The sequence below is a fragment of the Rana temporaria genome, chromosome 12, assembly GCF_905171775.1.
Source record: "Rana temporaria chromosome 12, aRanTem1.1, whole genome shotgun sequence".
NCBI classification, from domain to species: Eukaryota; Metazoa; Chordata; class Amphibia; order Anura; family Ranidae; genus Rana; species Rana temporaria.
Genome location: NC_053500.1, coordinates 60,685,920 through 60,702,651, shown reverse-complemented (window position 1 = coordinate 60,702,651; position 16,732 = coordinate 60,685,920). Strand labels below are relative to the sequence as shown.

At 41.7% G+C, this 16,732-nt stretch overlaps 1 protein-coding gene across 7 annotated transcripts in view; it reads right to left on the bottom strand.

The window, feature by feature from the left end:
* The window catches only part of TMEM94 (transmembrane protein 94), a 154,988-nt gene that overhangs the window by 74,114 nt on the left and 64,142 nt on the right, over positions 1-16,732 (bottom strand). For 4 of the 7 annotated variants that reach the window (XM_040330249.1, XM_040330248.1, XM_040330254.1 and 1 more), the window contains 7 exons: positions 14,714-14,816; positions 11,859-11,945; positions 7,892-8,008; positions 7,758-7,814; positions 3,547-3,651; positions 418-582; positions 148-327 (listed from right to left, as the gene is read on the bottom strand). In XM_040330249.1, the coding sequence (XP_040186183.1) occupies positions 148-327; positions 418-582; positions 3,547-3,651; positions 7,758-7,814; positions 7,892-8,008; positions 11,859-11,945; positions 14,714-14,816 (814 nt within the window). Of the gene's footprint in view, positions 1-147; positions 583-3,546; positions 3,652-7,757; positions 7,815-7,891; positions 8,009-11,858; positions 11,946-14,713; positions 14,817-16,732 lie in introns of all 7 variants that reach the window. The other 3 variants (XM_040330252.1, XM_040330247.1, XM_040330251.1) reach the window with 2 other exon arrangements.

The window sequence follows — 16,732 nt, the reverse complement described above, 5'->3', positions numbered from 1 at the left end:
GATCTGATCCGTGAGTTTTTTGATCCGTTGCACCCCTACTTATTTTACTTCGCTGCTATGGGCTCTACCCCCAGATCTTTTGTAGACCTAGATATGCCCCTCCTGCCTAGTGAAGAAGATTGAAGAAACACTAAATAACAAAATTACCTGGCCTGCAGTATCTTGGCTGAAGCTTACATTTGAACCTGAGGCATGTTTGTTTCGGCTCTGAGGCTTTTTCTGTGCATCCGTAGGTCTGGAAAGATCATTTGAACGCTCAGCGCTTTCCTGTTCATTCACCATTTGTAGTACATCTGTGTCTGCCAGCAAAGCTACCATTTCCTGTGGCTGGGAAGACAAACAAGGTGACACAGGGTTTAGTGCAACTAAAATCATTAAAAAAATAACATCTGCAAGGCAAAGAAATGTTTTCAGCACCTCGTCTTCCATCTCTGTCTGACAGTAGGTATGTAAAGATAACTGGTCAGTGACATCCTCGTGTCTTTCAGTGGCCTGATCCATTCTACCACTAAAAAAGAGGACTGTCTCTGGGCTGGGATTGGGCCAGGACAGAACACCTTGTTTATCGACACAGCAGATGACCTGTAAAACAAGACAACTATTAACTACATATGACAACATCTACTAGTAGATTGATGCTTCTGAGATTCAAAGAACTTGGAACTATAAGACTGACTTGATGTACCCGAGTTCCAGCACAGATACAAGTATGAGTCCCCCACCTACAGAGATATAACCCTAGGTACAAGTAGGGGGATTCACGCTTGGCATGGGTCCCCCACCTACCTATGTGTCAGTGTGCTGCTGACAAGAACATCACTGATATTCTCAGAAATAAGTCTAGTGGCGGAAAAAAATTGATTTTTCCTACATCTTACCTGTAAACATCCATTTCTTGGAGTACATCATGGGACACAGAGCAGCCATAATCATTACTATTAGGGTTCTGCGCCACCTATAGGTGAATGGACACTGGCAGATCAAACAGGAAGTCCTCCCCTATATAACCCCTCCTATACAGAAAGGAGCTCAGTTTTGTAGCAAGCAATAAATACCCCAGAAAATAGGTGACCTCTGTGTCCCGTGATGTGCTCCAAGAAATGGATTTTACAGGTAAAATGTAGGAAAAATCCAATTTCTTTATCGTACATCACGGGACACAGAGTCTTAATCATTACTATGTGGGTTATATGTTCCACCATCAGGTGCTGGTGTAATCAATTAGAACAGGAAGTATAAGTCCGCCAGTTAGGTCGCCCCTGGGCTCGGAAGATTGGATCTAGTTTTGTCAGCTTACAGGATCGGCACCTTGGGCTGATGCACCATAATTCCCTTCCCGTCATCCTTCTAAAAGAGGAAATTGGTATTCTTGGTTTCGGTTGCATCCGCAAGAAAGTATTGGCAACTTTCTTTGTATAGAGCCATACTTAATTATTTTCTCAAGAAGGGTGATGTTAAATCCTCACCCAAACCTTATTTACTAGAAGGATCTAGTGTTCATTTGAACCCTAGATATTTTTGCCTTCCCTTTTCAAGATCTTGCTCCGCGGAAAGAAAGGTTATTGCTTTTCTCTCAATAGAGATGAGAGAAGTTCAAATCTATCTGAAGGTTTCAGATATAGAAATCTAACGTTTTGTTTTGCTGCCAGAAGACCCTAGATGTGGGCGGGCAGTGTTCAGATCAGCTATTAAAATGGCTACACGCTCTCTCGTTAGAGTAAGAGAGGTCAAAAACCTATCTGAAGCGGCTGCTCGGATACGGAAGACTGATGTTGTGCTACCAGGAGGCCCCAGGAAGGGGCAGGCAGCGTCTAATTCAACTATTGTCAAATGTAGATTCATCAGGTTATCATTCAGGCTTGTGGTTAAAGAGAGGGCTTCCCCCTGTTTCTTTTGGGGTTCACCCTACCAGGATAGTAAGCACTTCATGCGGGGTGCATTACCAAGCCTTTATGACTCAGATTTGCCAGGCCGCAACTTGGTCATTTGTGTTTACGTTCACTAATCCCTATCAGATGAGCGTAAGATGGCAGGAGGATGCAGCCTTTGTTTTTGGCACAATATGCTGCAGGCAGCATTAGAGGTCCTCATGTCGGATGGCGGTCTGCGTTGTTGGTGTCTCCCTCCCCTCAGTAGGCATTGCTTTCGGACATCCCACATAGTAATGATTAAGACTCTGTGTCCCGTGATGTACGATAAAGAAAATAGGATTTTTATAACATCTTACCTGTAAAATCCTTTTCTTGGAAAACATCACGGGACACAGAGCTCCCGTTCCTCTTGTCTGGGGATATTGGGACACTTATTGCTTTGCTACAAAAACTGAGGAGCTCCCAGTATGGGAGGGGTTATATAGGGAGGAAACTTCCTGTTCTAATTGATTACACCAGTGTCCAGCACCTGATGGTGGAACATATAACCCACATAGTAATGATTAAGACTCTGTGTCCCGTGATGTACTCCAAAAAAAGGATTTTACAGGTAAGCTGTTATAAAAATCCTATTTTTCTTTATCATACATCACGGGACACAGAGCAGTCATATAAATTACTATCTAGGATGTCCTAAAGCAATGCACTTGAGGGGGAAACAATCACAGAAACTGCCACCTGAAAAAGACCTATTCTGCTGCCCGTAACATCCTGTGGCCAAAGCGGTATACCCTGAGGCTTTGCTATCCATCTGGTAAAACCCTGTGACTGTATGAACCAAAGACCATGTAGCGCCCTTGAAAACCTTGGTCCCTGATGACGGATAGCCCAATATGTCCCCACACACCAGGTAGCGAGCGCTGTCTCACCGTAGGCTTGAAAGATTAACTGGTGGATCCAATGAGAAATAGTTAAATTGGATGCAGACTGCCCTTCCTGATTCATGACCTGCGCTGACAAATCAAGTAAATCCTGACCGTCTGAACTACCTCCAGAGTATGCAGTGATCTTACTCCTGTCGACTAAGGATTAGAACAGAAAGGCAAGACATTGTCTGGTTTCAAGTGAAAACTAGAAGGCAAGAAAGATGGATGAGAAGGCAACATCACCTTATCATGGTGCGAGACCAAGAATGGCTCCTTACATGAAAGAGCCGCCAGATCTGACACTCTTGCTGAAGTGATAGCAACCATAGAAGCCACCTTCAAAGTCAAACGGCTAACGGAGTTTCTCAAATTGGCTCAAAGGTGGCTTCAGCAAGGACAGTCAAGACCAAGCTCAATATCTAAGGACACAAGGTTGGCCCGACAGGCAGGACTGTCTGCTTTATTCGCTGCATAAAGTACGAAAGGGTTGAGAAACAGCGGTCTGGAACAGAGAGAGACTAAATCTGATCCTTAATGAGGCCAATCTCATTCCCCCCCCCCCCCCGATTTAAGAAAGGAAAAAAAAAAACCATACCAATTTGTCTAAAACTCAGTGGTGTCTGACAGCACATTGTTGGCAAGCACAATTCCCCAGATACTAGACTTGGTAGGCATCAAAAGGGGCAGGAAATTATGGAACCAGGGCAGTAAATTGTGCTTATAATTAAAAAAACAATATTCCTACTCACTGTGACAGATCCCAGGCCATGCAGCAAACCAGACGTATATGACAGCGTCTCACATTTCCCCCTTACAACACGCAGGAAGTGCGTATACACAGAGCGCAACATTTCCTATACAAGAGAATGAATAATGTGTTAAAAAACAGGAGTCAAAATGAGAAAAGTACAAAAAATTGTATGGAAATCAAAACTTTTGCTCTGTCCAGGCAGAGCAGAGGAACACGTTTTTTGTTCCACACATTAAAAACAATAATTTTAGACCTGAAATAAATCATCATATATTCTCTGATGACAAAGGTTCTGAAGAATAAAATACAGGTTCCCCTAACTTAACGGCCAGGTTCCAACAACCAGGTCTTTAAAAGAATTGGTCGTTAACCACTTAAGACCGGGACCATTATGCAGGTTAACGACCTTGCCCCTTTTTGCGATTCGGCACTACGTCGCTTTAATGGACAATTGCGCGGTCGTGCGACGTGGCTCCCAAACAAAATTGGCGTCCTTTTTTCCCCCACAAATAGAGCTTTCTTTTGGTGGTATTTGATCACCTCTGCGATTTTTTTTTTTTGCGCTATTAACAAAAATAGAGCGACAATTTAAAAAAAAAAAAACTATATTTTGTACTTTTTGCTATAATAAATATCCCCCAAAAATATATATATAAAAAAAAATGTTTTCCTCAGTTTAGGCCGATTTGTATTCTTCTACCTATTTTTGGTTAAAAAAAAAACTCGCAATAAGCATTTATCGGTCTGCGCAAAATTGATAGCGTTTACAAAATAGGGGGTTGTTTTATTGCATTTTTTTTTTTTTTTTACTACTAATGGCGGCGATCAGCGATTTTTTTTGTGACTGCGACATTATGGTGGACACAGTTTATAGGTCACATTAAAAAGGTGGATCGCTTTAGAACCACTTCTCTGTAAGTTACGAGAGAATCGAGATATTGCAGGTATCACTATAAAAGATAAGGCCTATAAATTAGCAGCTTATGCGGATGATATCTTGCTATTTTTGACCAACCCTATCACAACTATTCCCAATCTATTAAAAGATTTTTCTTTATTTAAAAACGTATCTAATCTGAAAATTAACTTCAACAAATCCAAGGCTTTGAACATATCTCTTCCCACAAACACTGTTATCCTTTGTAAGCAAAAGTTTCACTTTAATTGGGAAAATGACTGTTTATCTTACCTTGGAATTAAATTCACACCAAAAGTCCAGGAACTATTTAATAAAAATTTCATTCCCTTGCTTCATACTATAAAGACTGATCTGCTTAGATGGGACAAGGGTTTTTTCTCATGGTTCGGTAGGGCAGATATAGTCAAGATGAATATCCTCCCTAGAATTTTGTATTTACTACAGACCATCCCGATTAGAGTCCCTAACACTTTTTTTTAGAAACTTTAAACAGATATGTCTGAAGTTTATATGGAATGGAAAACAAGCTAGAATTAAATGGGATAAGTTAATTGTCCCCAAACTCATGGGTGGAATTGGCCTACCTGACATTGAAAAATATTATTGGGCTTGCCATTTGTCCCACGTAGTTGATTGGCACCTTCATGGTAGAATTAAAGATTGGGTGGTTCTAGAAGAATCTTCCTATGCGCATTCTGTTCCATTGAAATACTTACCATGGATTGAATCTCGAAAGATCCCAAAAACGATTAATTCTCACCCTATCACAGGGACTAGCTTAAAAAATTTTAGATCCCTTTGCAAAAAGCATAATGTTTCCTCTATATATGGCCATATGACCCCCTTGACTTGTAACCCTGAAATATGAATAGATCACTCAGCTGACAACCCTAATGTTCCGCCTATTATTGTAGAACATAGGGCTGGAACACTATTTGATCGTGGCAATCTTATTTCATTCGAATCATTCCTTATGAAATACCCTGACAGTACAATTTCCACACATGACTTTGACCTGTTTACCCGATTTATTAATAGACCCAATTTAAGTTCAGTCTGGCACAGGCCAAAGACTCAACTTGAGATCTTGTGCCTTAAGAAAACTCCCCAGAGACATTTGATCTCATTGATATATGCCATGTTCTATTCCAATTTTGATTTAAAAACTGACGTTACTAATCTAAATTGGGAGAAAGAACTTAACATTTCTATTACATCCGACCAATGGGAAGTTATTTTCCGCCGCCTACATAAGGGTTCTCTGAACGTTTTGACACAGGAAAATGGGTATAAGATTTATTCAAGATGGTATAAAACCCCCTCAAATTATTAGCAAATGTAACCCTAATGTTTCTGCTTTATGCTGGCGCTGCAACATTGCACCTGGAACACTACTCCACATATGGTGGTACTGTATATCTGTTGAGCCCTTTTGGAGGAAAGTACACGATCTAATCTATATATATAAAACTCAACGTGTGTATGTATGTTCCAGCATCACGTCCAAACGGCTAAAGATATTAACATGAAACTTGGCACACATGTTACTTATATGTCAGCAACAAACATAGGATAGGTGGTTTAACCCTTACCCACCCCCATTTGCCATGGTCGGGGTTTTCCTTTAAAGTCCCATTCAACTCTATGGGAAATACATGTTACTTCATAACTTCCAAACGGCTGTAGATATTTCGATAACACTTGGTCACATGTTACTTATATGTCCACTTAAACTATAGGATAGTTAATTTATCCCTTAACTACCCCCATTTGTGAGGGTCGGGGTTTTTGTTTAAAGTCCCATGCAAATCAATGGGAAATGTATCTTCCCACATAACTTCTGTACGCCTGGAGATATTTCAATAATACCTGGTACACATATTACTTATATGCCAAATAAAAATATATGACAGTTAAATTAACCCTTACCTACACCCTTATATAAAAGATGGGTATATTTATATTACTATGATTTTCCTCCCCAAAAGGTTAACATAGGAAGACCGGGCAACGCCGGGTATTCAGCTAGTATCTAATATTACCAATTACACCCCAGATTTTACAGCTGAACAATATTTGTGGCATCTTTCTTCTTTACCCAACTCAATTTATAAAAATTCAATTATTATTCATCTTATAAATGCAGCCAAGCTCTGCATTCCCATTAGATGGTTACAGACTTCCCCCCCTACTGTTTCTGACTGGCTGCATAAGGTCCAACATATAGCGAATATGGAAGATCTGATCCATCAATCCAAAGACTCCTCTGTAAGTTTCTATAAAAAATGAGCTTGCTGGTTTTATTTCACGGAATCTAGAGAATTTGAATTATAATCTAATGGTTGATGTCACCTTGTTTCATTTATTCATTCTGATGTTCTTGTCTTTGGATCTCACATACTATGATTAGATGTAAGGATATAATTGTCAAACTTTTACTTCGATTCATATACAGTACATATTCCCCTTTCCTTCCCCCTCTCTTTCCCCTTCCCACTCCTTTCCCTACCCATATATATTTTGACGTGATTTATTTATAATGACAACATTTTTATACTCCTCCCTATTGGGGTTTGAATGATTATATACTATAGTATGCAACTCAAATTGTAACTGCTTATTACATCACTGTATGTTTGTTTTAAATCTTAAATACCGATAAAAATATTTGAAAAAATAAAAATAAAAAAGGTGGAAAAAGTTCTGAATTTCTTTTTATTTGTCTCATTTTTTTTACATCACAGAAACCTGTCATTTTAACGGGGTGTGTAGACTTTTTATATCCACTATATACACACCTATACTAGGACCAATTTAGACAGAAGCCAATAAACCTACCAGCATGTCTATGGAGTGTGGAAGGAAACTGGAGTACCCAAGGGAAATTTACACAGGCACATGGAGAACATGCAAACTCCAGGCAGGTAGTGTCAAAGTTGGGATTCGAGCTGGTGACCCTAGTGTTGCCAGGTGGAAGTGCTAACCACTTAGCCACTGTGCTGCCCACTGACATCCTGAACCTGGCTTCACACCAAATTACTAGCCTAGAACAAGCACACAGCCAACTGAGTCTGAAAAGTCTACAACCATCCTGCAATACTTGTTCTAGATCAGCAACTCCCTCCAGGGTGGAACTAGTACAAGGATGACATCCCTAGAGTTGACCCTCTGAGAACAAGTCGCGTATTCCTATTTTTGAAGGTTTACATTAAATGTGATACAACGTATGAAGCATTGCATTAATTTAAAGGACAAAACACTCGTATGTTTGCTATTCCTTGTATACTGACCTGACTAGAGGCAACTTCAGTATAGCTGCTTAAAGTATCCTCTGAAAATTTAGCCACCTGTGAAGAAGGGCACAGACATTAATGACAAGCTTGTATCACGGAAAAGTATGGGGGGAAAAAATAGGAATTCTTACCAGAGAGGTAGGGCAGGGTCTGCCCATTTGGGCTAATACACGAGCTTCACACAGAGCAGTAACTAGAATCCACATAACAGGGAAAAGGAGAGGAAGAACTGGTAACACTGCATTCACCTAAATGAATAGGAAAATTTAAAAGTTACAGGTTTACATCAACTGCAAAAATAGAATATAAACATTTATACACAATAATGTGCAGATCAGAACAATGCAAACTGCCATAACAATGCTATAAGTGATATTAAACTTGTCATACTTGGCTGCTCTTTGCTATGGTTTTGCACAGAGCAGCTCAGATCCTCCTCTTCTCGGGTCCCCGCCAGTGCTCCTAGCCCCTTCCTCCTCCGAGTGCCCCAATAGCAAGCTCCCGAGATACTGCTCTGTCTGTCCATTAAAAAAGAGAGCGCAGTTCAACCAAACCCCTCTCTCTCTCCTCATTGACTCACTGGCTGTGATTGACCAATGGCTCTCGCTGCTGTCTCAGCGGAACCAGAACCACTGCTCTCATGCACATCGCTGAATTGAGATGGGGCTCAGGTAAGAGTTAGGTGGGGAGGGCTGATGCACACAGACAGTTTTTACCTTTATGCACAGAAGGTAAAAAACCTTGAGCCGTTACAAACACTTTAGGCTCCCTGCACACTAGATGCTCAAAAAAACGCTAAAAGTTAGTGTTTTTGCCTGTGTTTTTTGAAGTGCTTAGGAGCAGCAGCAGTGCTTTTGTTAAGGAGCGGGCGGCCTCCGGCATCCTTAACAACCAGTGAATAGTGTAAATTAGTGTAAATAAAACAATTTTCGGCAATAAAAAAAAAAAATTGAAAACAAATGGCACTGGGGTCCCCCCCCCCCCCAAACCCATACCAATCGCTTTGGTCTCGGGGAACCCCAAATAAAAAAAATAGCCCCCCCCCTTCCTCCTGAACTTTACTAGGCCAGATAATCTCAACATGAAAAGGGTGCTTTGGGGAAGGGGGCTCTGCCTTGTTCTGTCACAAGTGTACTAACATGGCTAAAATCCCCTCCGACAATGGTAACTGTATGCTTATGAGTTATGCATAACTAAAAGTTTGTCTGTGTATAATTTGACACGTGAAACCAGAGGAAAACTAACTGATTTCAATCAAGTTCAGATGGTAGATGGGTAAACTCTTTTCATCCCATTGATTCACCTCCAGGTGGTGCCATGTATGATAAACCCATGACGATTCTTTTGACTTAAAGGTAAAAATAATTAACATTAAAAAGGTTAAGCTTCTTATGTGCTACCCGATAATCAAATCACAATAATTTGCCCTTATGCTAGGTACAGGCTTCACCATGAGTGAGCCCCCCTCTTTGGCTGCATTGCATCATATGCCTATCCCCTCCCAGAGCTGGCTGCACGTTTCCTTCCACGCTGTGGATTGGGCACTCCATGCTTTCTATTCTGGCCGTGGTTTGTACTTCATAAGTACTTATGTAAACATTGAATGAATTTGGTCTAAGAAATATAAGCCGACCCGAATATAAGCCGAGGCACCAAATTTTACCACAAAAAAAATGGGAAAACTTATAGACTCCAGTATAAGCCTAGGGTGAGAATTTAGCAGCTACTGTAAACGGAAAAGAGATTTAACAATGCCCATTTGCACGCCTCACTGTGCCCATTTGCATGCCCCACTGTGCCCATTGCAACCTTGCCGATCACCATACCTGATTCTATACTCCTGACTGTGTACCTGGTTATGGTGACTTGCAGAGTCAGACGGCGGGCGTCCATTGTTACAAAGTTGCGCCCCCTCCTCGTTCTGTTCCGCGATAGGCAGAACACTCAGTTTCCCAGCAGACACTGTGTTCAGTGTTCCACCCATAACGAACGTCCTTTCATCCTCGGACAAGAGGACGTCCGTGATAGGCGGAACACTGAACACAGTGTCTGCTGGGAAACTGAGTGTTCCGCCTATCACGGAACAGAACGAGGAGGAGGCGCGACTTTTCAACAATGGACACCCGCTGTCTGACTCTGACCATAATCAGGTACACAGTCAGGGGTATAGACTCGAGTATAAGCAGAGGGGGGCATTTTCAGCCTAAAAAAAAAAGGTCTGAAAAACTCGGCTTATACTTGAGTATATATGGTTTATTTAATCACATGCCAACATGCCAATTACGCTACATCTCCCAATAGCATCCCCTGAAAAAACTGTTGGCGAAACGTGTAGTGATCCATTGGTGTTGGTACAGTTATTCCTTCGCCCTGCACATGGAAGACTATTGTATACTTATTTTTCCATTTAATAAGCTATTGATTCATGGGCCATCTGAATAGGTTTCTCTGCACATTCTGTTATTTGGCACATGGGAGACTGTTATATCTATGTAGAATGTACAAATCTTCTCAATATGTTTTTATGACATTTTATACTTGTTACAATAAACCTTTAAATTTAATACATATGTGAGTACTCCTTTCTAACTTCGGATTATATCCTTTTCTCGTATCTATTTGGCTGTGGTGTGACACACACACATAACAGGTTACGTCTCTGCATTCCTTTATTGCATTTTTAGTTATTTGCTATATTATTTTAAAAAAAAAAAAATTACAAAAAAAGGGGGGTTGCCATCGGGACCTCTGGGCCCTTTAATTAAAAACATAGAAACCTCTGGGCCCTTTAATAAAAAATAAATAAAATAAAAATATATAAAAATAAACATATATTAAAAAATATATATATTTTTTATAAAAAAAAAAAAAAAAAAAAGAGGGGGGGGGGAACCCTAAAAAAAAAATTTTTTTTAAAGGGGGTTGCCATCCGGGCCCCTTACAGGTGTACTGCCTGTACCCCCCTGATGGCAGCCCTGTCAGCACCAATTAATTAGCGCACGTTTTTTATTTTTTGGTATTGTAATAATAAGTATAGAAGTATATTTGAGTCAGCGCCACACTTTTTATTATTATTAAAAATAATTAACATTGCTATTAACACAATATGATTGGAATCATGAAGGATATGACAAAGTGGATGGACGAATGTCACCCAACAAGTTCTGGGTGTGGGTTGGTAGTGAACAGAGAAAAAGATTAACACCAGATCTAAAACTGTAGCTAGACAGTGCAAGTAAGCTAGTGTGATATAGAGCTGCACGATTCTGGGCAAAATTTGAATCACAATTTTTTTGCTTAGAATAAAGATTCTCTCACGATTCTCACGGCGTAAAATCTTTTACATTTATACAAAAAAAAATTTGCGCTAACTTTACTGGCTAGTTTTTTTTAAATTCATTAAACTAATTTTTTCCCCAAAAAAATTGCATTTAAAAAGACTGCTGCGCAAATACAGTGCAACATAAAATATTGCAACAACCGCCATTTTATTATCCAGGGTCTCTACTAAAATATATATATATATATATATATATATATATATATATATATATATATATATATATATATATATATATATATATATATATATATATATATATGTGTGTGTGTGTGTGTTTGGGGGTTCTAAGTAATTTTCCAGCAAAAAAAAAATAATGATTTTTAACTTGAAAAGAGCTGTCCACTGATAGAATGTTTTCAAAACTTGGCAGATTGCCCAGACTTTGACTTTTGGCTGAGAGTAGAGAGGAAATTCTTTGCATACCAAAGTGCAGAGAGAAAATTCTATTCATGTCAAAGATCGTGAAACCCTGTGTCAAGATGCAATGGAAAAAGATCACGATAACGATTCTTGACGATTAATCGTGCAGCTCTAGTGTGATATCCTATGCCCCACCACCTAATCCTTTAAAAAAGCGATGAAGATGAATTGTCAAAGAGATTTCCAAGGAATGGGAAGAAGTTCCAGCGTTTTCTTCTGTCTACCTCTTAAAGGAGGGGCCAGTATCCACATCCTCTTGTATTTATCCAGAACCAAAACTAAACTAGTAAAATAATTTCAGGAAAATGACTGCAAATGCTTGGAGGGTAGATTACCTGTAGTTGCACCAAAGCATAAGTAGCAGGGGGAATGCCAGGAGTATGGAAGATGACTCGAAGGGTATTAGTGAACAGGAAGGCAACCTATAAGGTTAGAATGAAGATCGGTTAACAAATGCAGTATGGATGACAAATATATGGCTAAAAACTTCCAAACTTTTAAGAGAACCTTTTTGGACTTGGATAATATTTCTATGTCACTGCACTGTTAAAGCCCTACAAACTTGTGCTGCTACTTTAGAGGCCACAGTCAGCATTTATCGGCATAGAAGAACTGCCTCTAGTGAGTCTTAAAGTGGAACTTTTCTCATAAATTGATAAAAAAAGAATGTTCTTCAGCAAATAATATTAAATAATGCTACCACAATAAGTGTGTGCTGTAAATTGCCTCCGGCATTGTTCCAGTTTCTTCTTGCTGGAGGTTGCCATTTTGTTGAAGCCCAGAGAAGCAGGAAATCACTTCAATGCCGGGCACTTTCACCCCCTTGCAGTCCAGGCCAATTTTTAGCTTTCAGTGCTTTGCATGACAATCAGTCATGCAACACTGTACCCAAATTTAATATTTATAATTTTTTGAGACAAATGGAGCTTTTTTTGTTGGTATTTAATCACCACTGTTTTTTTGCCATATAAAAAGGAAAAAAATAAAATAAAACATTTTGGGAAAAAAATAAAAAAACACTTTTTTCTTAGTTTTGTTATAAAACTTTGCAAATAAATAATCTTTCTTCATAAAATTAGCCCAAAATGTATTCTGCTAGATTGTTTTAGTAAAAAATAACCCAAAACAGTGGGTAGGATTTAGTCTGTGTCAAAGGAATGGTGCCAAACTACGTCAGCTAAAAATCTCCATAAGCGACACTTTAAAAGCCTTTACAGCTTACCAGTGTAGGCTTACACAGGAGCACCGGAGCTAGTATTATTGCTCTCATGCTAACGTTTGCAGCGATACCTGTGTACATGTGTGGTGCAATCGCCATTTACATAGACTGGGCCACGCGTTCGCATTTGTGTGCAAGGAAACTCAGACGGGGTCCTTTAAAAAAAAATTTTTATTATTTATTTTACATTTAAAAAAAAAAACTTTTCATTTTTTTTTTATTGAACATCCTTTGACAGTATGGGCCCAGACAGGTCCCCCATTTATGGAGAGACCTGGGGCCTTATTAGACCCCAGACCTCTCCTCTGGCCTCCAATGCAGCCAATCAGACACAGATCAGTCTGATCAATTGTTTACCTAGCCTTTACTTGCCAGGGAAGCAAAGAACTGAAACCTGAGGAACATCATCAGTTCCTCTCACTGCGTGGACGGAGCCAGATGCTGCCAGTCATTTCCTTACCAGGCTCCCTGATCGCTCAAGAGAGCTCAATAAAGGCGGCGGCAGAAAAGAGGGGCCCCTTCCGCTACCTGTAAAAGTCATTTAAGAGGCTACTTTGTCCAGCTTCGGAATCGCCGGTGGCGGTACATCCCTATATATAAAGCGGTTATGGGGCTTAAATACACATCTAATTTCCTATCCATTACATTTTTGGAGGCCCTGGATAACCAGGACAGTGGAAACAATTGGGGACACTGGTTCTGTTGACACTGGTACCGATCAGGCAGTGATGAGGACATGGGGTATGGCGGTGATCAGAACGCTGGGATGGAAAATGGCAGTGATCAGAATGCTGGGATGGAAAATGGCAGTGATCAGAACGCTGGGATGGAAAATGGCAGTGATCAGAACGCTGGGATGGAAAATGGCAGTGATCAGAACGCTGGGATGGAAAATGGCAGTGATCAGAATTCTGGGTGGGGTATAGCAGTGATCAGAACAGCGCTGGTATGGCGGCGATCAGCGCGCTGGTATGGCGGCGATCAGCGCGCTGGTATGGCGGCGATCAGCGCGCTGGTATGGCGGCATAGCAGTGATCAGGATGCTGGTGTGGCGTATGGCGGTGATCAGGACGCTAGTATGGCGGCAATTAAGATGCTGGTGTGGGGCATGACGGTGATCAGGATGCTGGTGTGGGGCATGACTGTGATCAGGATGCTGGTGTGGGGCATGACGATGATTAGGATGCTGGTGTGGGGCATGACGATGATCAGGATGCTGGTGTGGGGCATGACGGTGATCAGGATGCTGGTGTGGAAATGACGGTGATCAGGATGCTGGTGTGGGGGCATGACGGTGATCAGGATGCTGGTGTGAGGCATGACAGTGGTCAGGACACTGGTATGAGGTATGGTGGTGATCAGGACGCTGGATATGGCGGTGATCAGGAAGCGGATACGGCCGTGATCAGGAAGCAGATATGGCGGTGATCAGGAAGCAGATATGGCGGTGATCAGGAAGCGGATATGGCGGTGATCAGGAAGCGGATATGGCGGTGATCAGGAAGAGGATATGGCGGTGATCAGGAAGCGGATATGGCGGTGATCAGGAAGTGGATATGGCGGTGATCAGGAAGCGGATATGGTGGTGATCAGGAAGCTAGTATGGCGGCGATCGACACACTGGTATGGCGGCGATCAACACACTGATATTCCCCCTGACCCTCTTTTAGGGGCATAATGCGTATGGAAATGGTATAGGAAAGTTCAACCCTTAAAGTGGTTGTAAACCCTCAGGGACAACTTTCACCTACAAGTAAGCCAAGATTAAGGCTTACCTGTAGGTGCTTGAAATATCTCCTAAACCTCAAGGAGAACTCTCAACAATGGACAATCCTATAATAATATTCAAGCTGGGGTTCACCTTTAACCTAAAACATATGTTATCAGTCATGAGTTATCTGTTAAATTACTTTTTGAAATAATAGAAAAGTCTTTGACAGATCTAATACAAGAAATGTGTACATGACTCACCATGATGGCTGGGACAGCATACATTAACATTACCGACTGGACGGTGAACCTCTCATTATCCATTACAGTTACAGGACGTGCAAGGGCCTGGTCCAGCCAGTTCCTATGGGATAGTAATACTGTTTAGAAAAATTACAACGAAGACAGAAAAGCTCATATAAATCGGATTAATTGAAATTCCCCAAGAATGCAAAAATAAATGTGCCACGTTTAAAGCCTGTTTTAGTGAACTTTAATTAAAGGGGTTGTAAAGGCAGAAGGTTTTTTATTTTAATGCATTCTAAGCTTTAAGAAAAAAAAAACTACTGTGTGCAGCAGCCCCCCCCCCCCTCAGCCCCCCTAATACTTACCTAATCCCCATCTCGATCCAGCGATGTTGCACGAGAGACTTGGCTGTCCAGGACTCTCACTCCTTATTGACTGAGACAACAGCGAAGCACCATTGGCTCCCGCTGCTGTCAAAGTCAGTGAGCCAATGAGCTGAGATAGGCGGCTCAGATCAGGTGCCCCCATAGCACCCATCAGCAAAGTCCACCCACTCTCCCGCCTTTTTGCGGCATTTTAAGAAGACCCTTTAGGGACATACACTGGTGGATTGCTGGAGGGTCCTCCATGCCACAGAAAGGGACTATAGCTACTTCTCTAGCGTCCACAAAGTATACACTAGAATCAACCTACTACTGGTAGACCAGGACGCCCTGGACTTACTTCTGGGAGCAACTATCGACCAAATTACCATATCTGACCATGCCCCAGGGACTCTTACGCTTTCTTTATCTCAGGTACTCACCAAAGTCAGGACTTGGAAACTGAACGAAAACCTGCTGGACGATCTGGGGGTGGTGGCGGGGGTACTGGAGACCTTAACACACTATTTTACTGAAAACACAAACCGTGAGGTAAGTAAGGGCATTCTATGGGAGGGCCACAAGGCCGTGGTTCGCGACACCTTCATTGCATGGGGTGCCAAACTTAACAAAGAGAGGCAGGCGAACTTCCAGCGAGTACTGCAGGCGTTTCGGCAAGCTGAGCTCAGCCATAAACTGACGTTGGGTCCGGATGATCTTAGCCGACTTAGATTGCTTTTCTCAAAACTACTTGATCGCAAAATTAATCGCAAGCTGCGATATATGGCTCATACCTACTATGAGCAGGGCAACAAGTGTGGCCGGTTGTTGGCTCGTGCTATTCGGAAGAAGAGGCTCCTGGCCCATGTGCACAAATTACAGTCCCCTAGGGGTGAGCCAGCACAGCATACCTCGAAAATTGCCTCATTGTTTCGAGACTATTATGAGTCTCTGTACAACCTGGACTCCGCTTCTTCTCCAGTAGAAGTTACTCTCAAACAGACTAAAATCGCCAAGTACCTGTCCTCAATTGGGCTCCCTTCCCTTTCCCCAGAACAGGTGACGGACCTAGAACATCCTATTACCCCAGCTGAATTACTGACCACTATCAAATCTCTGCCCTCTGGCAAAAGCCCTGGGCCAGACGGTTTCACCAGGGCCTATTATTTGAAATTCTTTGACAAGCTACAGACCCCTTTTTTGTGCCCTCCTTAACTCCTTGGCAACCACTGGCGGCCTCCCTCAGGAGACCTCATTGACGCACATTACAGTGCTCCCAAAGGAAGGCAAGGATCCCACCCAACTGCAGAGCTACAGGCCAATATCTCTTTTAAATACTGACCTCAAAATGTTCTCTAAAATACTGGCTAATCGACTAAAACATCTTCTCCCCGACTTGATACATGCCGACCAGACTGGCCTCATAGTGGGACGGGAAGCTAGGGACAATTCCAACAGGGCCCTACAGCTCATTCATTGGGCGCACACACACGATCGGATGCCTCCCTACCTAATTTTGTCCACTGACGCGGAGAAGGCATTCGATCGCGTGGACTGGGATTTTCTCCACGCGATCCTTAGGGAAACCGGTTTAGGCCCACATATGTTACGTTGGATCTCTACTCTATATGTGTCCCCTACAGCTCGGGTTAAGGTAAATGGTGGCCTTTCG